The sequence below is a fragment of the Tachyglossus aculeatus genome, chromosome 12 (genome assembly GCF_015852505.1).
Source record: "Tachyglossus aculeatus isolate mTacAcu1 chromosome 12, mTacAcu1.pri, whole genome shotgun sequence".
NCBI lineage: Eukaryota > Metazoa > Chordata > Mammalia > Monotremata > Tachyglossidae > Tachyglossus > Tachyglossus aculeatus.
Window position 1 is genome coordinate 21273836 of NC_052077.1, and position 26067 is coordinate 21299902.

Here is a 26067-nt window from a genome sequence, read left to right on the forward strand (position 1 = left end):
GGGCCTAGAAGGACAAGTAAACAAGTAAACAGGCATCAACAGCATCAATATAAATAGAATTATAGCTATACATACACATCACTAATAAAATAAAATAAATATGTACATATATATGCAGTAAATATAAATACATTTTATAATATGTACACTAGTGCACATATATACATTTATACAATATAAATATATACATTTAGGGCCTATTCCAACAGGACTGAATTATCCCCATCTCTACTGCAATGCAGGGATGGATGAGGGGGAACAGTGTGACCTAGTGCAATGAGCAAAGGACTAAGAGTCAGGAGACCTGGTTTCAAATCCACATTCTGCCACTTGCTGCTGTGACCCTTGGGGAGTCACTTTACATCCTTGTGCCTCACTTTCCCCACCTGCTAAAAAAAGGGCTAAAATATATTTTTCTTTCCCCTTAGCCCTCAGACTGGGAGCCCCATATAGGCCAGGGACTGTGTTGGATAAGAGTATTCTGTACTTATCCCCCAGCATTTAGCACAGTGCTTGGCCCAGAGTAAGCACCTAACAAGTACCGCAAGTTTTACAGTAGAATCCCACTATAAGGAAAATAGGAGCCTTGTGCTTGTGCAGGTGCACACCAGTGATTTGTATCACCATTCCACACTGTAAGAACATGGATTTATAGTCCCCGAATAACAATCCCTAATTTTACCATTGCATTCTATCCAAAATGCATAGGAAAACATGCATTCTGTCAGAACTGAGAGCATAGTTTTCTCCTTTACCCTTTTTTTTTATTATTATGCTACTGTGGGTTTACACAAGAAGCCAATGAATTTTACCATATAAGATTTTTTTTTACAGCTTTATTCCAGTAAAGAACAAACAACAAATGGCCTCTGGTGGGCTCATTTAAGCAATGCAGGCACTGTATAGGGTGCAAACAACTATTTTGTTTCAGCTGCTGTAGTTCCTTTAAGTGACAAGTATAACAAACAGTCTGATCAGCATTTTTATCAAATCTTGGCTCTCAGGGCATTTTGTCATATGCTGTACACACTTGAAATGCCTCTGCACTTACCTTCACATGCTCCAAATTTAATTTAATAGTCGGGAAAAAAAATTCCATAATAGCCACAGTGGTTTTCAGTGCTAACAAATACATTCTTTCATTTTCTAGAGCCCGAACATTGCAAAATCCCTTGAAAACAACATTGTCTACCTCAGGGACCTTAAATGTGAGGCCACTATACAAATTCATTTAAAACACAATGAAAATAAACAAGGTATTTCATTTACCTGTGTGCCATGGACATACACATTCTAAATCTTTTTAATAATGAAGTTTTAGGTTTAGCTCTAAAGTATCTGCGATATACCATGAAAATTGTGGTTAAACCATAAATTCTGCTTGGAGTTTTTATTTGGATTAGCAAAATTTATACAAACTGTGAAGGAAACTTACCGACACTTTCATGCCGGACTGTTATTAGACCTAATGTCAGGAGTCCGTTCCTAATGATCAAATATAGTGAACGCTTACTGTGTGCAGAGCACAGTACAAAGCACTTCGAGGAGCATTACATAGAGAGCTGGTAGACACATTGCCTGCCCACAGAAGCTTACAGTCTAGTAGGGGAAACAAATATATATATAAATAAATTACAGATATGTACATAAATGCCGTGGGATCGAGGGAAGGGTGAATAAAAGGTGCAAATCCAAGGGAAGAGTGACACAGAAGGGAATGGGAAAAGAGGAAACAAAGCCTTAGTTGGGGAAGGCTTCTTGGAGATCATCATCATCATCATCAGTCACATTTATTGAGCGCTTACTATGTGCAGAGCACTGTACTAAGCCCTTGGGAAGTACAAATTGGCAACATATAGAGACAGTCCCTACCCAACAGTGGGCTCACATTCTAAAAGGGGGAGACAGAGAACAAAACCAAACATACTAACAAAATAAAATAAATAGGATAGATATGTACAAGTAAAATAAATAACTAAATAAATGGAGTAATAAATATGTACAAACATATATACATATATACAGGTATATACATATATACAGGAGATGTGATTTTAGTAAGGCTTGGAACGTAGCGACGGTGATTGTCTGTCAGGAAGCAGGGAGGGCATTCCAGGCCAGAGGCAGGACATGGGCGACTTGTACAAGTCCAACTTGTACTTCCCAAGCGCTTAGTACAGTTCTCTGCACACAGTAAGCGCTCAATAAATACGATTGATGATGGGCGGGAGATCGGCAGCAAGATACATGAGACTGAGGTACAGTGAGTAGGCTGGCATTAGAGGAGTAGAGTGGGCAGGCTGGGTTGCATTAAGAAATCAGAGGTGTGTGGTCGAAGGGGGCAAGGTGATTCAGTGCTTCAGAGCTGTTGGCAATAAGTTTCTGGTGGAATTCTGTTTTAGCATGCCCATGTGTGCGAATTGGGTTTTACTAAGAGATTACCCAGGTTAGCAGGTGAGAGATGATTGATGCCCTTGAAGACAATAATAAGGAGTTTCTGATTGATTTGGAGGATTCTGGAGGAAGTCGGAAAGATATGTGAGCAGTCTGCAATCTCCTTGTGGGCAAGACTGAGCCTGCAGACTGTTATATCAATCAATCAATCAATCGTATTTATTGAGCGCTTACTGTGTGCAGAGCACTGTACTAAGCACTTGGGAGGTACAAGTTGGCAACATATAGAGACAGTCCCTACCCAACAGTGGGCTCACAGTCTAGAAGGGGGAGACAGAGAACAAAACCAAACATACTAACAAAATAAAATAAACAGAATAGATATGTACAAGATAAAGTAATAAATATGTACAAACATATATAAATATATACAGGTGCTGTGGGAAAGGGAAGGAGGAAAGATGGAGATGGAGAGGGGGACGAGGGGGAGAGGAAGGAAGGGGCTCAGTCTGGAAAGGCCTCCTGAAATAAATAAATCAATCGTATTGAGCGCTTACTGTGGGCAGAGCACTGTACTAAGCACTTGGGAAGTACAAGTTGGCAACATATAGAGACAGTCCCTACCCAACAGTGGGCTCACAGTCCAGAAATCTTCCCAAGCATTTAGTACAGTGCTCCGCACTCAATAAAAATGACTGATTGATTAATTTCTGATGTGTAAGGGTGGGGAGAAAGAGAGAGAGAGAGACAGACAGACGACACAAGTTGGTGTTCAAGTACTACAGAAGGAATACTGTGGAGTGAAATATAATTTCTAGGGGACTATGATGGGTAGGGCCAATAATTTTTTGTACAAACAGAATTTTTGAAAACTCTCTCATTGTTCTAACTTTGCATTTGCCTTTCTATTTTTAGGGCAAAAAACAGCTGCCTTAAAATCAGTGATTTAGCAACTACAGTACATTTAATATCTATACTGTTGGAAGTGTGTCACTGTGCTGATAATGCTTGCAAAAAAAATGGCATGGATTTCCCCAGTTGCTTAAGTGAGTTCTGAAGTCTAGGATTTCTTAATCTTTCTTTTTAACTTTGAGACATGTCTTGGTTATGTGAATGTTGGACTCCCAGACTTGCTCACCCGAGGTCTGACAATACCTAAAAGCTTTTCATCAGAGCACAGAAAACCTGAAATATCGGTTTCCCGGCCCCAAGGTCTCTAAAACCTATCTTCTCTTCTCTGGCCTAGCTCCCACTTAAATAAATGTTCCCTTTCGACCCTTGTGTTCCAAATGAAAAGCTGGCACCAACGACATACACTTCGGCAGGAGTAAGGCAAACTATCCATATAATGTAATGGTTTCATATGAATCAGTAAACTAATTCATACTTTCAAGACAATTCCTTTATTATTTAAATAAAATAGCTACTCCCCTGAGTGAACGACATGTCCAATATGAGCACCAGTGGCCACTGTAGAAGACTTTCTGCATAAATTATTTCCTATAAATGGCTCCTATAGACTAATTAATTGGTTGTGCCCAGAGACTCTTGATCAGTCAAGAGTTATACCTGACTCTTCATATGTACAAATTCCTAGGAAGGATTTAATGTCACATTACTATCAAAAGCAATATCAAAGGGGAACTAAGATCAATTGATTTTAAAATTTGGGCTACGTGAATTTATAAACCACATACATTTCCCTAATATACAACATCAAAGCAATACAGGCAGTCCTCGACCTTAGAACCGTTTATTCCTGATTATGGAACCAATTTTCTCAAGTGTACGATGCAATAAATGGTATATTGATTCCTTGAACCCAGTTTGGATATTCTGTTTTAACCAAAAATACCCCAAACTGTGAACTTTATTTAACATGAGAAATATAGCAATCTTAATGTACTTATTTTGAGTCAGAAAGGTTTCACCAGAGGGTAGTAAACCTTTACTTCATAGGAAGTAAAATGTATCTTTTTGCCTTCTCTGGTGACTCTGCCAGGTAACCCCCATTTCCCAACCTACTCTGGGGTCCCCAACCTCCCTAGCTCCTTCCATTCTGTCTCTCCCAGCCCTGAGACATCTTTAAAATGTCCTTCCTTTTAAACCTCTACACTATTGTAGCTCTAAATATTGTTTCCCCATATCCCCTTGGCTCCGTGTGAGCCTCTCCCCATCCATTCTCCTCTCCCAGACCATCACCCATCCCCAGGCGATAGTGGTATAAAGGAAGATAGGGTTCTAAAGTTGAAACTGATGACCTGGAAAATCAAGACGGCATAAATCTGGAAACACTGTAGATGCCACTGAAATGTCTTAAGTTGAATACTGGCTGTACATCGTTTGTCACTGTACTGGAAAGTATTGCCTTGTCACACCCAATAAACCTAACCTTTCAATCGACGCAGTAATTTGGATTGAAAACTGATAACCTAAATACTATTGGTGTTTGACATGTATGGCTTGGCCTAAACCCGAATTATTTTTCATAACAGTGTCTTGGAGGATGAATATACTACAAAAACATTCAAAATACTGTTTTCCCTGCCTCATAGCTCTGATAAAAGTCTGAATGCCCAATATGAGACAAAATATCACTTGCATTACAATATCTAAATATTGAAATTCACAGCACGGAGTACAGTGCATCTAATTCCATTTTCAGATTCCTGATTTAACTTTAATAGGCTGCTGATTAATCAGTTAAGAAACACAGACTTTACAATTCCAATCAATCCAGTAGCATTATTTGATTTGTAAACTGCAACGTATATGTAATGGTTTCCACTGACTAATAATCCAGTTGAGACTGACAGTAAATAGAAACAGCAAGTATAATGGACTATTTGTAAATAATACCACACATTTACTACCAGGAAGCACAGAGATTGCCGGGATGGATAAAGAGGATTCTTAGCCCCCAAGCAAAATGGATAAAGATGCAATAAGTGTTTTAACTGCAAAGACTAAATAGGACACCAAACTATCCATATAATGTAATGGTTTCATATGAATCAGTAAACTAATTCATACTTTCAAGACAATTCCTTTATTTTTTAAATACAATAGCTACTCCCCTGAGTGAACGACATGTCCAATATGAGCACCAGTGGCCATTGTAGAAGACTTTCTGCCTAAATTATTTCCTACAAATGGCTCCTATAGACTAATTAATTGGTTGTGCCCAATCAATCAGTCAAGAGTTATACTTGACTCTTCATAAGCTGAAAGGTAGGTTATTACATACTGCTCTCATAAACTGACAGTATAACCAAATAAAAAATTGAAAATACTATACAAAAAGTACTCAAATGAACCTTTTTGGTGCTCATTTGTACCTGCAATGAGGACAACTAAGATTATTTAACAGATTAAAGGTAAAGTTGGTACAAAACACGCTTGCTCCCCCTCAAAAAAAAGATTCAAAGCCCAGTTTTGCTGTGCACAAAACTGAGACAGTCCGCTGTCAGATTTCCAGATTGCTCAAATAATATCAACACTGCTTCTTCTGCCATTCACAAACACCACACTATTTCCAGAGAGACACTGCCTCCTGACCCAAGTGAATTTGTGATAGAACGAAGCCAAGAAACAGAGAGAGATTCTGGTAGGGGTTTAGGTATGTTATGCAAATAAAACAACTACTGTTTATAAATAATAGGTAATGGTTACTCCAACCCACAGACAGATCTGTGCAAGAATAAACACTCAGGTTTGAGCAGGATTACTGACTGGCAGTGAGCTCCTGGTATATGTCAGGATTATTCATCACACTGACAGTAATATTAACCACAATCCATTTCAGTTGCTTCAGTTTATCATTTTCTGACTAATGTTAAAAAACATTGTCATTGGTAGCTGGTTAAATTAAGTGTGGGGTTAACCTATATGCTACAGTTCTTGAAAAACTGATATGACTAACAGAAAACAGAATTAGCTGATATACTGACATGTCTGTAACTCTTAACAGATGTAAATTTTTGGAGAAAATACATTCACACAAATAACCAATAGACCTAGTATATTGTTAATAGAACTCAATTTACCCAATTAGTACTATTAGCATTATACTTCAAATTATTTCAGATGTTGCAGCATAACTCCCTAAGACTCCAGTACAGCCATAAATGCACAAGTTACTGAACTGGATACCACGGATTATAATTTAAACTATCCATAATTTAAGAGCTAAAAAAATAAATAATAAACTCCAGTGACAGTTTCAACCGTAACATTTTATGCACAGCTCTCGGCTTTTCCCACAAAAGCATAAAACATCGTTAATCCTGTGATCACTTTCCAGAAAGTCAGTGTAGCAAAAGCCATGTCAGCAAGTTAATAAATGCACGGCTTGAGATATTTTCAGAAAACGTAGTCAGCACAAAAGTTCATCAAGGACCAAATTTCTGATTTATGTGGTAATTTTTAAATTCCTTTTACTGAAATTGTACATTATTTCATTATGCTAAGATCTATTATGCATTGTCCTTCCAAATTACTTTCCATTAAGAGAACTTAATAGAATTATTTCCCATATATTTAGTACCAATACACAAGTTTCACCGTAATCGGCAAGCCAGGTAAAAAGAAAAACTCTAATCCAAACCTATATTATCTGCCACAGCTATGACCAGTTCCAGGATCTAAAAAGAGGTTCTGCAACCTGTGACACCTAGATGGTATATTGATTCCTGTTGTATCTGCTGCAGAAACACACAAAAAGGACTGGCATTCATCAGAAACAGCCCTTAAAATGGAAGAGATAAAGAAGTGTTGTCTGATCAACAGCAGTTAAATGCTAGTAGTCAATTCTAGGACAAGACGCATGCTGGGCTTCGAGAGAGAAAGGGATAGGGAGAGGGGGGAAAGGGGGAGAGAGAGATTGTGTATGTGTGTGTGTTTTAGCAAAGAATGAATCTGCTAGACAAAACCACACCACAAAATGTGAAAGACTAGAATGGAGAACCCCAAAACTGAATTACTTTAATCTAAGCAGACGCAATACAAAATATCTTAAATGGTGCCCTTTTGTCTCCACAAATGAAAGAATTGTTCAGTGTAATTAAACAAAGGTAATGGAAAAACAGGAGTACTCTGAAAAAGTCATACCTAATGCAATATTTTGCCTCAGCTCTACTGAGATCATTCAATCCTGCTCTGCAGTGATTTTATCAAAATGTACAGATTACTGCAGCAGATATTATCAGTAAAAGGCACAATCCAGATGGCACAATATTTTGACATGGGTACAATGGAGGGGCTGCAAAAAGGCCGCCCATCTCCCGCCAACTGTAGCAATAAGGTCTTGAATTTGTAGATGGTACAGATCAACTACTCACAGAGAACTGATAATTCTCCCCTTGATTTCTTTCCTCTTCAACCTCTCGCGTTTTCCACCTTTTCATTTAATCGTTTGTCTCATTTTCTCATCGAATTTACGCTACAGGAAAGCGACCCTCACAACTTCGATGCTACCGGATACTTAATCGAATCCCACCGTTCAAACTGACTGGTGATAATTTTAGGTAAAGAGAACACTTGTAACCTGCTACAAGAAGAGGATCCAAATTTATACCGTAAGTTCTCCTATATTAATAATTGCATTCATTTAGCACTTACTATGTGCCAAACACTCTAGTAAGTGCTGGAGTAGGTACAATGATCTGGTCCCATATGGGTATCACAGTCTAAGTAGGAAGGAGAATAGGTATTACATCCCCATTTTGCAGATGAGGAAACTGAGGTACAGAGAAGTTAAGTGACTTAATGTGAGGGATGGGTTCTTGAAGAGACCCGCATTAAGGAAAACTCATTATAGTAGGCATGCCTTGATCAAAACGGCAGCACTCCAAAACTGTTTCTTCTAACACTGAGAAGCGTTCAATAGTAATAATAATACTAATAGTGTGTGTTAAGCACTCACCATGTGCCAAGCACTGTACTAGGTGTTGTGGTAGATACAAGGTAATCAAATCAGACACAATCTCTGTTCCACAGGGCAATCACGCTTTAATGGGGGAGGGAAAGCAGGTATTGAATCCCCATTTTACATATGAGGAAACTGAGGCACGGAGAAGTTAAGAGATTGCCCAAGGTCACACAGCAAGCAAGTTGCAGAGCCAGGACTAAAACTCAGTTCCCTAACTCCCTGGCCATGCTCCTTCCACACTGTTTCTCTTTTATCAGGACAGATGTGTGCCATCCGAACAACATTCCATAATTCCCACAATCGCGCTCTATCCACACAGGCACTGAAAATACTGTAATGGAAGGACTGAGTGTACTTTGGCAGGCAGGATGTATTAATCCCCACAGGCAATATCCACCTTCAGTGAGTGCAAAAAGTTTCAGGGACAACAAGTTGAGTGCTTTGAGCAGGACCCTATGGCTCAGGGGAAAAGAGCCCGGGCTTTGGAGTCAGAGGCCATGGGTTCGAATCCCGGCCCCACCACGTGTCTGCTGTGTGACCTTGGGCAAGTCACTTAGCTTCTCTGTGTCTCAGTTACCTCATCTGTAAAATGGGGGTTAAGACTGTGAGCCCCCTGTGGGACAACCTGATCACCTTGTAACCTCCCCAGCGCTTAGAACAGTGCTGTGCATATAGTAAGCGCTTAATAAATGCCATTATTATTATTATTATCTTTGTCAGATAATTGTTTTAAGAATGAAGGAAAGGGATTGCTTCATATTACACTGAATTGCCTGACCCAAAATATATGCTACAAATGCTGATTTGGACTATGTATATAGTCCAAATATATATATATATATATATAAATTCATATATATATTCATATATATATATGAAGCTGGGGCAGAAGATTTGTTCACTGTATCATGATTGTAGCCACGAGGTTGCTGCAGCATTGGCTCTGAGGTCAGCTCCTCTAAGCCTAGTGTGGCTCCAGTTGGTTTCCCTAAAGCCATCCTAAGAGCTACAGAGTTAACCTCAAGGCACTTTGAGATGCTTGCTCTAGCAGTGATGGTGCAAGCAAGGTTGCTAAATTCACCGTGCAGGATATCCCAATATAGAAAGGTCAATTATCGGGAATATATGAGCATTTGACTTGCCTCTGTACTGTACTTGTAATGGATTATTTACTGGACATATCAATTTTCACATCTGCTTTAAGGAAAAAAAAATCACTACATCAAAAGGTAGCACTGGCTTAACGTTTAGAGGATATGTACTTAACAGTCCTTTGTTTGGTAAAGTCCAACAGTTCTCTAAGTAATGCAATATCTTTTTAGAGTCTGTGACATTTCACATATATATTCTCACCCCAATTACTACTATTTTAAAATTTTTTGAAGAGTTGTTAAAAAACAAAATCATCATGTACTTAGAAAATATCAATTTGCGGCACTTCAAACTTCATGATAGGTGCTTGGTAGTTACTTTGTCTCTATTGCTGTATTGTACTTTCCAAGCACTTAGTACAGTGCTCTGCACACAATAAGCACTCAGTAAATGTGATTGAATGAATGAATGTATGAACGATTGACTGGAGAAAACAAAAATCAAAAGCTTGAAGTTTTATAAAAAACAATTTTTTTTTTGGTATATCTAGAAATCTTATGCTTACCATGGAAACGCAAAACCACTGCTCTGGAATTTTTAAAATGTGATCCAGAGAATGTCCGAAAATGCTGTCAAGAATTTCTGTCTCAAGAACACTTGAGTCCTTCACTGGCTAATACTTCACAGTTTCAATTTGGCTACATGAAAATGTACTTAAACGGACAATGATAATTTCATACTCATCCGTGGAATTTCTTCACGTTAAAAATGTGATCACAATTCATGCTTTAGGAAAATAAGCAAGCAGGATTTGCTTATCCTGCATAATATTCAGTTGAAGTACACTGTCCAGCCCAACTAGTCAAGAAGAGAATTAACAGCATGAACACACATCTTTAGCCTTGACTCCTACAACCCTTTCAAGGGACTAAAATAAATGATAAAGCAAAGAAGGAAAAGTGATTAATCACAGTTACTTGTGAGTTTAAAAGAAAATTTATTGTGCAGCATGAAAGAAAATATCAAATAAAATTAGGAATTGGAGCTGCAGGACTATTGTAACAAGTTGCACTGAAAACCAATCCCAGGATAGGAAGTGACAGTTATGAGTAAATGTAAAAATGCAGTGAATTTATAGGACATGAACCAACTTGAGGTTGAGGGATCACATATTTAAATGCTCTGAACTGTGTGCGGATAATATGATTCATTAACAGAATTGAAAAGAGTCAGTTTCCAGAATTGTTCAAGTTTTGAAACATTAACAATGAAGTTAACTGTAAAGGAAATTGGTATATATATGTCACAGTAATTCACTGCTGGTGACTGGACCAGAAATGCCTTTAGTGGTCTGGATTACCACATCAAACTACCTCCCCATTATTTCGATTGTATATGTGTATATACAATCGAAATAATGGGGAGGTAGTTTGATGTGGAAATCAAAATAATGGGAAGGTAGCTTGATGTGGAAATTGAAATAATGGGAAGGTAGCTTGATGTGGAAATCCAGACCACTAAAGGCATTTCTGGTCCAGTCACCAGCAGTGAATTACCGTGATACCTTAAGTAAGTTTTACCTACCTACAAAATTCCTCATTAAGTATCTCCTATTTCTGAATTAAAAAGAGAATGTCCATAAAACATCAATAGACTCTCACACAAAATGGTCTTTCTTTGAAAGGAAGGTCTTGGCAAGGTACACAGCAACTACTATGGTTTGTGGAAGAGACTGCCTGAAAGGATTTCCACCAATGGGACCCTGAGGAGAACCATGGAAAACTGTCTCTTTCTCCCTGAATCAGACTTCAGTGATTGCTAGGCTGACAGTGGTTATTAAAATCTTTGGTTTCTTTGTAACGGTTCTTCTTGATTTCCCAGCTTTGTTTGATCAGCCCCTTGCTAATCTGTTACACATTTTTGTTCCCTCCATATCCCTCCTCCAGAAGGCCTTCCCAGACTGAGCCCCTTCCTTCCTCTCCCCCTCGTCCCCCTCTCCATCCCCCCATCTTACCTCCTTCCCTTCCCCACAGCACCTGTATATATGTTTGTACATATTTATTACTCTATTTATTTTACTTGTACATATCTATTCTATTTATTTTATTTTGTTAGTATGTTTGGTTTTGTTCTCTGTCTCCCCCTTTTAGACTGTGAGCCCACTGTTGGGTAGGGACTGTCTCTATATGTTGCCAACTTGTACTTCCCAAGCGCTTAGTACAGTGCTTTGCACAAAGTAAGCGCTCAATAAATATGATTGATTGATTGATTGGTTATCTTAACCTCTCTCATATTTCCAGTGGCATTTTGTGTGTGTAACACTTGCCTTTTCTGAGTACCCCAAACTTCAGTTGTTCTGGCATTGCTCCCTCTAGTCTGTAAGCTCGTTGTGGGCAGAGTTGTGTCTACCAACTCCGTTATATTAAACTTTCCCCAAGTGCTTAGTACAGTGCTCTGCACAGAGAAAGCACCCAATAAATACAATTTATTGGGGGAAGCTACATCCGTTATGAGCACTTGCTGACACTCAAATGTCCTGAGAGTCACTGGGATTCATCACTCCTACAGAAAATAACAGTCTGGGTAAAGAGAATTAGCTCCAATACTTTCCCCTTCAGTCCCCTTGTCCCAAGGTATCTATTAGTCAATAGGGAAGAGAGCACCAGCCCTGCCCAAGGATTCCCCTTCAGGTCCCCGCATTATGGTAGAGTTGACGGGACTGAAAAAGCAGTGTGTGGCTCACAAAGGCCATCTCCAAGATCAAGATGGTGTCCAGAGTGCCTGCCCCATATGGTCAAGTGTAAACTGATGGGCATGTGTACATAGGCATGGCCCTGTAGATCACAAGGTGGGAATTGTTAAATTTTGTATTACGAAACAGCTAATAAATCTCCTTTTGGGACTATTTTGTATTTCAAAATAGCTAATAAAATTCTATGTGGGAAATAGGCCCAAAGACAGCAGAAAACAGAGTTAGAACTACACTTCTCAAGAGGCAAAGGGGCTGATTGCCACCTACATGCCTCTGCAACCTCTGGTCTTCCTGGGAGGAGCTGCCTCTCCTTCCAGGAATGGAGTTAATATCAATTTCTGGGGTTAGAACAGAACTTTAAAAAAGAAATTTCACAGAGCTCTGGGGATCCCTCTTCATCCTGTTCTCCTGATGGCTCCTCCATCTGCTTCTATCCTGGAATCATGTCTGCTAAGCGTAAATTGCCTATATATAGGCTAATTAAACTTGTGGGGAGAATACCATAGACTTAAGGGGCTGGTTTGAGGATGAAAGTTTAGACTTCCCTTTGATACCCTTATCAAGGAAATAGTCACTTGTAAATAATGTGCCTGTGAATTCCCTCTCAATAACATGCTCCAAAAGTTTTATAGCTGACCCAAAGGCCTATTCAGTGTTTCCATGAAAATTCTGGCCAGATTTCTTAAAAAACTCCTTTCGACAGTTTTGAGTGGAATAGGGCTGTTCTCATTTGAGGCATTTTTAACGAGGTTGTCCAGGTAACATCAGGATAAGGAGTTTGGATGTAGGATAGCTATAAAAGAACTTCAGGGCACTGTGTGACAGAGGTAATAGTGATCATTCAGTAGTTCCCCTACTACACTGTAGTAAGCTCCTAGAGGGCAGGGATCATGTCTACCAACTCTACTGTACTCTCCCAATTGCTCAGTGTAGTGCTGTTCACAGTAAATGCTCAATAAATACCATTCGTTGTCTGAAAAAGTTAAGTCCTGCATATGAGCTAGTTAGAAATGGTATCAGAACACAATCGAAGAAAAAACTTTCTGAAGAAAGGCAGCTCACAGAAATAGGCGTCAGTCTTGCTGCTTCTGAAGGCTTCTTCTCAAGAAGGCAGCCACGTGTCTTAGGAGAATACCAGAGAAGCAGCATGGCCTACTGGAAAGAGCATGAACCTAGAAGTCAGAAAACCTGGGTTCTAATCCCAGTTCTGCAACTTTCCCGCTGTGTGACCTAAGGCAAGTCACTTGCCTTCTCTGTGTATCAGTTTACTCATCGGTTAAATGTTGATAAAATATGTTCCATCCCACAAATTGTGAGCCCCATTTAGGACAGAGACTGTGTCTTTCTGAACCTACCGTATCTACTCATCATCAATCATATTTATTGAGCGCTTACTGTGTGCAGAGCACTGTACTAAGTGCTTGGGAAGTACAAGTTGGCAACATATAGAGACAGTCCCTACCCAACAGAAGGCTCACAGTCTAAGTCTACTCCAGGGCTTACTAGAGTGCTTGGCACACAGTAAGCAATTAGCAAATACCATTATTATCCAAATCCAAAATCAGAAGAACTCTGGAATACTCATTAGTCCACAAGCTGCCACAATGACTGATACTAATGAAAAACAAGTCTCACGACAGTACTAGTGTGTGATAAACTAATCCTCCTAGGAGAGTTCAAAACAGTGGGCATTAATCCGGCAATGTGAAGAAATATCACTAGATCTCAAAGGATTTAGAAATTCAATAATACCTTAACTCCTGGCTTGGTGAATGGGGGAAGTAACCATTAACATAGCTCTCTGCTTACCAAGTCAAAGAAAGACATCTTGGATTTACTATGATCTAAGCAGTGGCTTAAATGGCAAATAGTTTGTCAGCTAACAGGTGAAAATGTGGCTTTCAGAGATAAAAGAATGGCAAAGCCCGCTCCAAACAGGGAAAGGATGCGTGGCCTGGTTTCTGCACAGGCTCCTCCTCAGCATACGGAACAGTGAAGAAGAAATGCCCAGGCTGGTTACATAAGGATTAGAAGGATCTTGTCTTAATCTACCTCCAGAGTCACCTGAGAAAGGTAGGAATGGGAAGAAGAGACCGTAGTACAGGTCAGTTGGCCATTGCTCTAGTAACAGTTCTTACCCCCAGCCTGCCTCATATGTCACTGTCCCCATTTCCACAGTTGAAGCTGGGACAAAGGAGCTGGAGCTACAAACATGAAGGGGAAGTAGACACTGTGCTGGATTTGTAATACCGTAGATGCTTGGCTTGTGGAAGCACCAGCCGTGACCACAGGGGTTAGTTTGAAAAAAGAAAAAAAAATCTTCGAGGACACGGTGGCGGGGGAGGGAAGGAGTTCAGGGTGTGGGAGGAAAACTCTTGGGAACAGGGGAAAGTGGTAAGAGAGCAGAGTCAGGAGAAGAGGAAGAGCAAAGAGAAAATTCATTTTCCTACAGTGTCCGGGCTAAGAACTTACACATGTTGGGTATATCATCAAATAGTGCAGGATATATTCCCTAGGGAGAACACATGTAGGGTGGCCATAATGTCAGCTACTTGAGAGAGAGAGAGAGAGGGAGAGGGAGAAAGAGAGAGAGAGAGTGTGTGTACACACACGTATAGGTACATATAAAGAGTGCATATAGACTTATAGGCTAGCATAAGAAAACAGTTCTAAATAAAAAGATGGCAGGCCTAACAGCTTTGTCCAAAAAGTAACATATAACTCACTCAGCAAAATGTGGTGAGTATCTCTGAAGTACAGGATACTGTACTGGGGGCTGGAAATTACCAATTACAGGCAGTCTGTCCTCAAGGGGAAACAGGATAAACACAAGAAAGCTGCTTGCATCCAGCACATAGATTATAACTTCAAATGACAAGGTAGCATAAAAGATGCAAAAACTGCAAGAAACAGAAGTGCACAAATTACATATATAGTAATGTATACGATATGTATATAGAATGCTTCTGTTACTTGCACATGTTTTCTGAGGAAATTAAATACATATTGACAAGGTTAAGCAAGTGTTTACCAAACAAAGGGCAGTATTTTCTCATTCTTCCTGATTCAAAAGAGTAACACAGTATCTTCAACTTAGGATATAAACAGAGTTCAGTGGAAAAAGGCTTTTTTCCCCCTAAATCTACAGTACTAGAAATGGGTTTAAATAATAATTATATTACCTTTTCACATCCTCCCTCGTCCCCTTCACCCATTCCCTAGGATGCATAAAAGCCGGAGCAAAGAATGGCCAAAATAAAGCACTAAATAAGCATTCATCTATCAATCATTAAGGAACAAAGTATATCTGATATCTGTAACAATACCTTCGACAAATCTCTGAAGTTGCTTGGCAGGGTAAGGTCCAGCTCTTCTGATTCATAGTTAGTGATAACCCAGGGGAATACAGGATACTGATTTAAGTCATTGTAAGTGCGTCCTAGTAGAAAAACAAAATGTCTCTTTATTTAAAGGCAAAAGGGTGAAATGAGATACTGACCCGAGAGATATGATTTATGGCATTGCTTGATAACCCTCCCACCCTGAGATATCCATTTTATTATAAATCATTTTGAATGCAACATCCAAGATGGTTTTTCTGAAATACAGTATAAATTTAAAAAGGGCATTGTATTACCACAAGCGTGACACTTTCAAATGCTGTCGGTTTCCGCTTGCAGGCTGATCATGAATTACATTAAGCAACCAGCAACCCAGCAAAATTCATTGATATTTTCTTACCCTATTTTTATCTTTCCTACCAATTTTGTTTATTTAACATAGCCAGAGAAGGCATGAGGAAAAGGCAAGACAGCGGGGCACCAAATTTCAAAGCATCCCTGGCTGTTTCCCAGGGGACACCAGTTGGTGCACACTACCCTATGCAGGCCAATGACTCAATGGATTCACTAATCCTTGCTTATATATTGCTATTCTTTATCATTTTAGCACAAATATGATGGTGTAACAATAACACAGGAGGATGAAAACAAATATAAAGTCCATACTTCTTCTGCACGTCCTCTCAGATACAAAGTTAAGAGCATCCCTCTTAATTACAGTATTTTAAGAAGAGAGGAATCACACCATCTTAGATATGTAACACAGAACCAGTCTTTTCAGTTCCCTTAAAGAACAAGCCATAAACTGACAGCATAACTAAAACCTACAGATAACCTAAACATTCCATTTTGGACCAGAATTTCAAACCTCTTGTCCAACAAGTTTTTATTTTTTGGTTTTATTTTTCTCCAACAATGCCAATAAGGAGTAATGGTTAGTGATTTAGGTTTCACTTCCTTTCATTTGCCCTCACTATTTGGTAGAATGCTACTGAACAGTAAAATGGCCAAGATAAGAGCAGCCAGAGGAATAAGAGACCAAGGGCATAGGCAATCCTATAATCCAACATGCACATAATTCCATTTAATAAAAGAAATAAATACCGTAAGATCATCAACATGACAAATAGGTAAAACATTATTTGCTGGTTTGGGGCAGTGCTTCCTTCTATTATTAACACAATGTGATTAAAAGATGCCCATTAAACTGTTTATTATGAAAAAAATGTAATATTAAACGGGTTTAGAGTTAAAATGCTCTGAGGGAAAATCTGCCATGCCATCATCAAACCTCATGGAAAAGATAAACAGAGAAATTAAAAACAGTGTGTCTTTCAAACATTTGCAAGCACGTGAAGGAAGAATTGGATTACCTTTATTGCTCAAAATGAATTTTATCATTAAAATCTAATACCTGAAGTCCATGAATGGGTTTGCATTACCTGCCACAGTATTTAGAAACATCAAATACTCAAAATTTGAAATCTCTCTGTGTTGCCATCGTTGAGTCATATTCGATGCTTTAAAAATCTGACGGGGATTTGCAAGAGAGATGCGTCTACAAGGCAAAATAATTCAATTTAGAATCGATTCCAGATGAAACCTGCCCACTTCATCACCCCTCAAGGAAGGCACGAAGTACTGCTTCTTGGCAAATCTATACCAAGACTATGTCCAGATCTATAAAAAACGTTTTAGGTTAAGAGTATCGCTTTTGACTAAATAAGAGGTCTAGAACTGAGACCATGACCCATTTTATCTCATTACAACACTGGACATTCAATTTACTACATTGTTTATTTGTGCATAAACACACACATTTATCTATATGAATCTAGATATGCACACATGTATATTCCAAATTCCCTGGATTTCTGTATATGTGTGTATACAGAAGCAGAAATCTAGGCAACTTGGAATCTGGAACTCAGTACAAATAGTAAATTTATACTTTAAAGTAGTAGAATATTTTAGTTTAAATTACAGTTGCTATGAAAGTGATTTATGTGTTTCTTTTCACAGGCATACTCCCTAATGAGAAGAGAAAAATACAAATTATAACTTCCCCCCTCTCAACTGCAGAGATGAGGTTCCTGAAAATCCCTCATTAGTAAAACTGTGGTTGGTAAAACCAAAGGCTCACGCTACAAAGTAGGGTTCGGACTCTGTGGCTTCTGTCAGAGAATACGAAATTCATAAAGTGTTATCACAATTAAAATTAAAAAGAGAATTAAGGGCTTATTGGGTTTGCCACTGTCCAAACCACTGGAAACTTCTACCCCTTTCATTGTACAACTTCACTTTCTTTAAAATTACATTCAAGGTTTAATGACATGCCCTAAACGTTTTTATAGAAAAATGATCCAGGCAGCAGAGTGAAGTATGAACTGGAATAGAGAGGGACAGGAGGCTGCGAGGTCAGCAAGGAGGCTGATGCAGTAATCCGGGCGGGATACGATGCGTGATTATATTAATGTGGTAACAGTTTGAATGGAGAGGAAAGGGCAGATTTTAGCGATGTCGTGAAGGTGGGACCAACATGATTTAGTGATGGATTGAATATGTGGGTTGAATGACAAAGAGAAGTCAAGGATAACGCCAAGATTACGGGCTGGTAAAACAGGAAGGATAGTGGTGCCATTTTCAGTGATAGGAAAGTCAGGGGGAGGACAAGGTTTGGGTGGGAAGATAAGGAGCTGTGCTTTGGACACATGATGGGAGAACATCTACGTGGAGATGACTTGGAGGCAGGAAGAAATGAGACTTCTGAGAAGGAGAGAGAGAGATCAGGGCTGGAGATGTAGATGTGGGTACCATCCACATAGAGGTGGTAGTTGAAGCCATGGGAGCAAATGAGCTCTGCAAGAGAGTGGGTGTAGATAGAGAATAGAGGGGGACCTAGAACTGAACCTTGAGGGACCCCCCACAGCTAAGGGGTGGGAGGCAGAGGAAAAACCCATAAAGGAGACTGAGAATGAATGGCCAGAGAGATAAGAGGAGAACCAGAAGAGGACAGAGTAAGTGAAGCCAAGGTTGGACAACATTTCCAGGAGAAGGGGGTGGTCCACAGTGTCAAAGACAGCCGAGAAGTCACGGAGGACTAGGATGGAGTAGTGGCCGTTGGATATGACAAGGAGGTAATCATTACTGACCTTTGAGAGAGTGGTTTCTGTGGAGTGACAGGGACGGAAGCCAGACTGGAGGGGGACACGGAGAGAATTGGAGGAGAGGAATTTGAGAGAGCGGGTGTAGGCAATTTCCTCAAGGATTTTGGAGAGGAATGGTAGGAGAGAGACGGGGTGATAACCGGAGGGAGCTATGGTCAAGGGAGGGTTCTTTTAGGATAGGGTGACATGAGCATGTTTAAAAGCAGTGGGGAAAAAGCCACTGGAGAGCAGGCAGTTGAAGATGGCTGTTAGTGAGGGAGAAAGGGAGGGGACAAGAGTTTTGATAAGGTGCGAAAGAATGGGGTCGGATAAGCATGTGGAGGAGGTAGCTTTTGAAAGGAGGCAGGAGGTCTCTTCTGGAGATACTGCTGAGAAGGATAGGAGAGTTGAAGAGCGGATCTGAAGGAGGAGGAGGAACTGAGGAGGGACGGGGGGATTTTAGGGATCTCACCCCTGAGGGATCCCAGGGCTGTGTCTCTAGCACTCCAAATGCATTGGGCTTGAAACAGTTATAGCATTACACTAAGAATTTTTCTAACGGTGATCTTTAATCTCCAATCTCCCACCCACCAGACAGCTGAGCGAAGATTAATGGGAATTGCTGCCCCTCCCATTGTGCCCACCCAACCTGCTTTGTGCCCAGGGTCAAAGGGGCTTAAGTGGTGGCAGCAGCATGTACCCTCCGCCTCTCCATCCCTCCAGACCACCAAGCAAGGAATGCCAGAAACCCCTGACACTGTGCAATCTTGACGCTTCGTTCCCAACCTCCCCTGTTGCACTGGGGGTCACAAGGGGCTTAAGCAACAGTAGCAGTGGCACTCCAAAAGTTTTAGAAGGTTTTCTTGACGTCTGGACAATCTGTACGGTAGCAGCTTGGGGGGGCTTCTCTCTATTACCTACTGAAACCCAGGAGAGAAACTGCCTTACCCCAACACCATCGAGATGTCCATGAACCTTTGGACCAGGCCAGTAAGGTATAGAGACACCAGCAGCATGATGGCTTCTCACGCTTTAGGAAACTGCAGTCTCCCAGGATGCAGAACTTCACTCGGTTCTTATTGAATTTAACATCAATCTTGCCTTTTATGTTGTTTCTGTTGAATCCCTTCTGTAATTCTTACAAACCCTATTATTTTTTTCCTCTGTCATATATTTTAGTGGATCTTACCTGATAGACTGTGAAGATCTTTCCCAACCACTCAGTCCAATATTCTGCATAAACAGGCCAGGGGACCGGGGACCATATGCAATCACCACCCACGATTTTTTCCCAGCTGTCTAGTACAGTGCTTCTGCACATAGTAAGGGCTTAAAACCACATCGTGCGGGCCAAATGAGCAGAAGCAGGTTTTCACCCATCCTATCCCAGCTCTGACACTGTCCGCTGTGGGACCCTGGGCAAGTCACTTCACTTCTCTATGCCTCAGTTACCTCCTCATAAAAATGGGGATTAAGACTGTGAGCCCTATATGGGACAGGAACTGCATCTAACCTGATTAGTTTGCACCTAATAATAGTAATTATGATAATGGCATTTGTTAAGCGCTTATTACATAGTAAAGCACCTAAACACCATTATCATTGTTACTATTATTATTATCCCACCTGGAACCATGCTGGCCCACTGCTGGAGCCAAGAGAGCAGCTGGGGAACAACTGGCCCCTGCCATCACTCAAATAATAGGGACTATCTGTTCCCTAGTGCACTTACTAGGCACTTGAGATATCCAAATGGGAAAGCCCTCGTCTTCAGAGAGCTTAAAAATACAATGTACACCTTCTAAACTATCCAAATCCCCTTTATTCTGAAAAGAGCTGGCCTGCTATCCTTATGCTGTACTATAAGGGACAGAACAATAAAGTTAAGAGTGTCCTGAAGAAATCAGCTGGTCCACATCCTGATTCAGAAGATGACAGACTAAACCAGCCAAGATAGATGACCACTGCCTATTCTCTTCTTAAAGATCCCCAGAGATGGAGACTCCTTTTGACAGGTTAAGGTAGGGCTTTCCTACCAGATTAGTGTATTTATTGAGTGCCCATGGGGTCTGTTCACTGTTCTGAGTCCTTGAGTATCCCCAAACCTCTCCTGCTTAAAACTAATTTCCTCATGTGGCCTTTTGTAGATATAAAAGCATCTTCTTCCAGAAAATCCCTTTATATATTTGAGGATACCTGTTAAAGCAATTATTGGCCACTTGATTTTAAGCCACCTCCTTTACATGCTAAACATTCCACTGGCTATTATTCAAGGGATCTACTTCCCATTCCTTAAATTATTTCTGTTACTCTTCCCTGGAACCTCTCCAGTTTCTTCATTCTTTAAATATGGTAATTAGAACCAGTCATATTACACTAATGTGAATCTGACCAAAACGGCACAGGAGAAATGACAAATTCTCTGACCTTGCAAATAATATATCTGTTAATTGTATATATGCTTTTATTAAGTTATTTTTAACATTTTTGAATACTTGCTAAGTGTTGCTAGAGAAGCAGCATGCCAGAGACGCTTGCGAAAGAAGCAGCATGGCTCGGTGGAAAGAGCACGGGCTTTGGAGTCAGAGGTCATGGGTTCAAATCCCGGCTCTGCCACATGTCTGCTGTGTGGCCTTGGGCAAGTCACTTAACTTCTCTGAGTCTCAGTTTCCTCATCTGTAAAATGGGGATTAAGACTGTGAGCCCCCCGTGGGACAACCTGATCACCTTGTATCCCCCTCAGTGCTTAGACCAGTGCTTTGCACATAGTAAGCGCTTAACAAATACCATCATTATTATCATTATTATTATTAAGTGCTTGGCAACTTACAAAGAAATGATACATTGTAGACAATTTGGACAAGTTACAATTTCTCTGTACCTCAGTTTTCTCATCTGTGAGATGCAAATTCAAAACCAGTTCTCCTTCCCCATTTAGACTGTTAACACCATGTGGGACAAGGACTACATCTGACCTGATGATCTAGCCTCTACTCCAGTGCTTAGTACAGTGTTTGCCACATAGTAAACTCACAAATACCACAATCACTATGATTATTATTAGTTATTTTTACCTCAACCCAGGTATGATTTGGGATCTGGCCTCCAGAAGTGAAATATATGATTATTCACACAGCTTTAAAATCACTCGTCAAATATTTAATGTCACTATTCCTGAAGGATAAACTATTTTCATCTAGGCCAAAGAAACCCACCAGGTTACTGTGCAATAAATCAATTTGATACAATGAAAAATTATCAGACTATTTCTCCTTATTTGCTTATTTTCCTAAAATACAAAAATAGAAATGCATGAATGAACCTTGCAGTTGTCAAAGGAGAAAAGGGGCTTGTATTTCACCAGTAAAGAAAGGGGGAGTAACTTTCTCTATTAACAAAAGTTTCAATCTTTTCATTTAACAGGTTCCATTAATAATCCTTCAAATCTAATAGTTATTTCAAAATTAAAATGAAGCCATATAATTTCATTTTTGGAAGCAGCAGCAAATGGTACCATGAGCTTAGCATAAACTGCCAGAAACTTAAATATTTTTCGGAGACCTATTGCTAATCTGTTTCATGATGATGGAGAAGTCATTTTCTAATTTGCAAAGTAAGGATTTTATTATTCAGCTCCTTTACTGGATGGAATCTAAATCATTATTGTGTTCATTGATTATACAGATCAACAGATGAAATCATACACACATCATAAATTTCAAAACAATGACAACCATTAGTACCAACTTTTGTCAATATTTCTTGTAGTGCAATACCTGGTTTGAGGCAGCCCAAAGGTAGTTCCAATCCCAACACGAGGTAGACAGTTAACCACTTTTTTTACTGTTGCAGGATCTGGGAAGTTGAACATTACAGCAACTACACACACACACACACACACACACACACACACACACACACACAAACAAAAACAGAATTGGGACATGACATTATTTTTCCATTTATACTAGGCATCCTGGTCCAATAAAATGTTACCTCTAAATTCAGATAGCTGATGGATATTTAGTATATTTTTCCTTACTATAACATAAATCAAGTTTAAGTAGGACATGGGTTACTTCCATTTGCCTTGTAAACCTTTTCTTCACAGATATTTCCTATTTAAAACACTGTCAAGAATTTCAGTAAATGTTGCTTTAACATTAACACTCAGTTGAGGTGATCTAGTTATACAACTTGAACACAACGAACTTTAGAAAAGTCATGTTTTATTCCCTGTATTTCTACATTCACTTTGGCAAAAGAAATTAAACACACAATTTATAGGTTAAATATATCCAAAAATCACTGAACTATCAGGGGGGGACATTAGCTTGTCAAGTGCATTCATTTTCAACAAAGTATGATTTTCAAAAAGAGTTTTTTTGTTTTTTACTTAAGGACATACATTTAGAAATGAAGATTAAGTTCCAAGGCAAATGTAACTTCAATTCACACTACTCTTTGCAAACCTGAAATCATACCCATTTTCGTTTAATTTAATCAACTGAATTTCTATTCTCAGTTAGTCCCTGTAAGCTTTTCCTGAGTCAGTAAAGATTAATCGCTCCACTTTCTGGTCTATACTTCACTCTGTTGCTCAGATCATTTGTCTAAAACATCTCATCTAGCTACTTCTCAAACTCCCAATATTCCCCCTCTAGGACTGCATGCTCATTATGGGCAGGACACTTGTCTACTAACTCTGTTGTACTCTCCCAAGCATATAGTAAGTTCTCAATAACTACCATTGATTAACTGATTGATTATTCTCTTGCCTCAAACAGAAAGTCCTGTCCATTGGCTTTCAGACACTCATCCAGCTTTCTTGGCCACACTTACTGCATTAAACACCAAGGCAAAAATCACAAACATCAAGATCTTGTAATATAGACCAATTTCAAAAACCAAATCAACCCCTCCCTTCCCCCTTCTCCCTCCAACCCCTCAACACAGAGCTTTAAGGGTCAAGATGGGTCTGGAAAACGGGTGACGGCAGCATACACAAACAACTCCTACATGGTGAGCTGAAACAGAATATCTAAATATGAGTTCAGAAGAAACTCATTCATTCATTCAATCATATTTATTGAGTGCTTTCTGTGTGCAGAGCACTGTACTAAGCACTTGGAAAGTACAATTCAGCAATAGAGACGATCCCTGTCCACAACAGTCTAGAAGCTATCTCATACAATGTGGAATGACAGATAGACCAACTGGGGGTTGGGGAATCAAGATATGGATGGGTTTTTTAAGGATGAGGCTTCCGGAAGGATACTCTTCAAAGCAATAAAATGGAAAATGATGCCAGAAGTTGCAAACATTAAAAGCATTAGTGTTCGCAATGTGAAGGGAACTATCTCACTGTGATGTTTTGGGGTTCTTCCAGCCCTTTCCAGGGCAAAATGTTCATCCAAGCCCCTTGAGAGTTCAGACATGCAGAGGTGTGACCAAAGTCCTAAAAGCCTTGACACCAAGGGGTATCATATAATTTCACCCCTTATAAGCAATCACCATCCTTTGTCTCTCTAGAGCAGCCTGCCAAGGAAATCGGCTAGCCAGAAAGCTGGAGGCTGAAATGTGGAGAATTTTCTCTTCCACTTCTCTCCCTTTGCTTTGTCTTCAGTGGCATGTCTGTGATAGATGCAAGCCTTACACACACACACACACACACACACACACACATACATGTTCTCTCTCTCTTTTTTTGTTTGTTTCTTCTCCTCAAGCCAGACTCTGTGGAAGTGACCGTAACCGATTTTTAATTAATTTCAGGTAAATAACAGGCCACAAAGTAGAATGGTTTTGCTTCAGCAAAATGTTTACTTAAAAGCCCAAAACCCCTCAGGTTTCAGTACAGAAATGACACAAAAACAGCTTTGAGACTTGGAATCGAATGGAATGGAATGGGGTGGTTTCTCCCTTCCCCCAGTATCTCTTCCTTCTCTGCAAGTAGTCCTAGTGGATCTCCTAATCCTAACTCACTTCTATGAGATACTCATGGCTCTTCACTAAGAATAATAATAATAATGGCATTTGTTAAGCGCTTACTATGTGCAAAGCACTGTTCTACCCTACCTGAACCTGCAGAGTGAGCTTCCTAACCTCTGGATCCCGCAAACAGAGAAAGTTTTTTTCTTTGTCCTTTTCCAAGGATTGATCAGTCCCAATTAAATTAAAATGGCTGCCCTTCTCCAACTAGCTAGTCCATTTCCCTTTTTCTTTAGTCTCACCACAGATTGATTTTTCCCACATCTAAAAATAGTCAGTGCTATTATTGAGTTTTTCTTGGAAAAGGTGACCAAGAGAAAAGGGGTGACTTTTTAATTGTATTAGTTAAGCACTTATTACGTGCCAGGGGCTGTACTAAGCACCGGGGGTTAATACAAAATGATCAGGTAGGAGGACACAATCCATATCCCACATGGGGCTCACAGTCTCATTCCCATTTTACAGATGAGGTAACCGAGGCAGAGAAGTTAAATGACTTGCCCCACATCACACAGCAGACAAGTGGTGGAACCAGGATTAGGATTCAGGGCCCTCTGACTCTGAGGCCCATGCTCCATTCATTAGGTCACACTGCTTTTCATCCTCCAGGGTCTAGCCTATTTCTTTCATAGTCTTTTCAGCCCCATCCACAAACAAATCTAGACTCTGCAAATAATACATAAAATAACAAGTCTGCATTATATTGTGATTATTTTTGAAAAAACATCAACTCTCCCAATTGCACAGTACAGTGCTCTGCACACAGTAAGTGCTCAATAAGTACTCTTAATTGATTGATTTTAATGTAGAAAATGTGCAAAAATAGATTATTGTGAAGAGAGATAAGGAAAAATTTACCTTGACTAAATACATCCTCTGAAGAGATACTACTGTCTAACACATACATTCCCTCTATTAGACCATCAAATGTACTTCTTACACTCCACTAAATCTCAATAGATAATTCTATGTGAATCTCACAAACTGAATTTTGACTCCTTGAAGAATGATGTAAAGCAACCAGTGGAAATTTTGGGTTATATTTGGTTGATGTCTTCCCTTGAGCCACTGGATTTCCTGAACTTGAAATATAATGAGGGTATTCTTCATTTTACTGTTGTCTTCTTTTTTTCTTCCCCCTAACCTCTAAATACAAGGTTTCTCCAACAGCGATTTAGGCATAGATTAATAATCTAGTCATTTAACATTAAAAATTTTGCCCAGTTGTCATGTACACCAAAAAGGAGGCTACCTTTGAAGTGTAGACACATACATTACACGTGCTCACACAAAAAAAAACCTAACTAGATGTGGTCATATTTTAAGGTTAGTTTCTTCCCCACTGATGAAAATTGTGCAACCACGGATCTTTTCACAGGAAAAAGACAGTACTAATTAAAAGCCAGAAAAGAAATCCCCGGG

General features: G+C 39.7%; 1 protein-coding gene across 2 annotated transcripts in view; it reads right to left on the reverse strand.

Annotated features, from left to right (window-relative positions):
* The window catches only part of LRBA (LPS responsive beige-like anchor protein), a 634690-nt gene that overhangs the window by 169705 nt on the left and 438918 nt on the right, over window positions 1-26067 (reverse strand). For both annotated transcript variants that reach the window (XM_038755081.1, XM_038755080.1), the window contains 3 exons: window positions 22431-22533; window positions 16951-17066; window positions 15494-15606 (listed from right to left, as the gene is read on the reverse strand). In XM_038755081.1, coding sequence (XP_038611009.1) covers window positions 15494-15606; window positions 16951-17066; window positions 22431-22533 — 332 coding nt within the window. The remainder of the gene's footprint in view (window positions 1-15493; window positions 15607-16950; window positions 17067-22430; window positions 22534-26067) is intronic.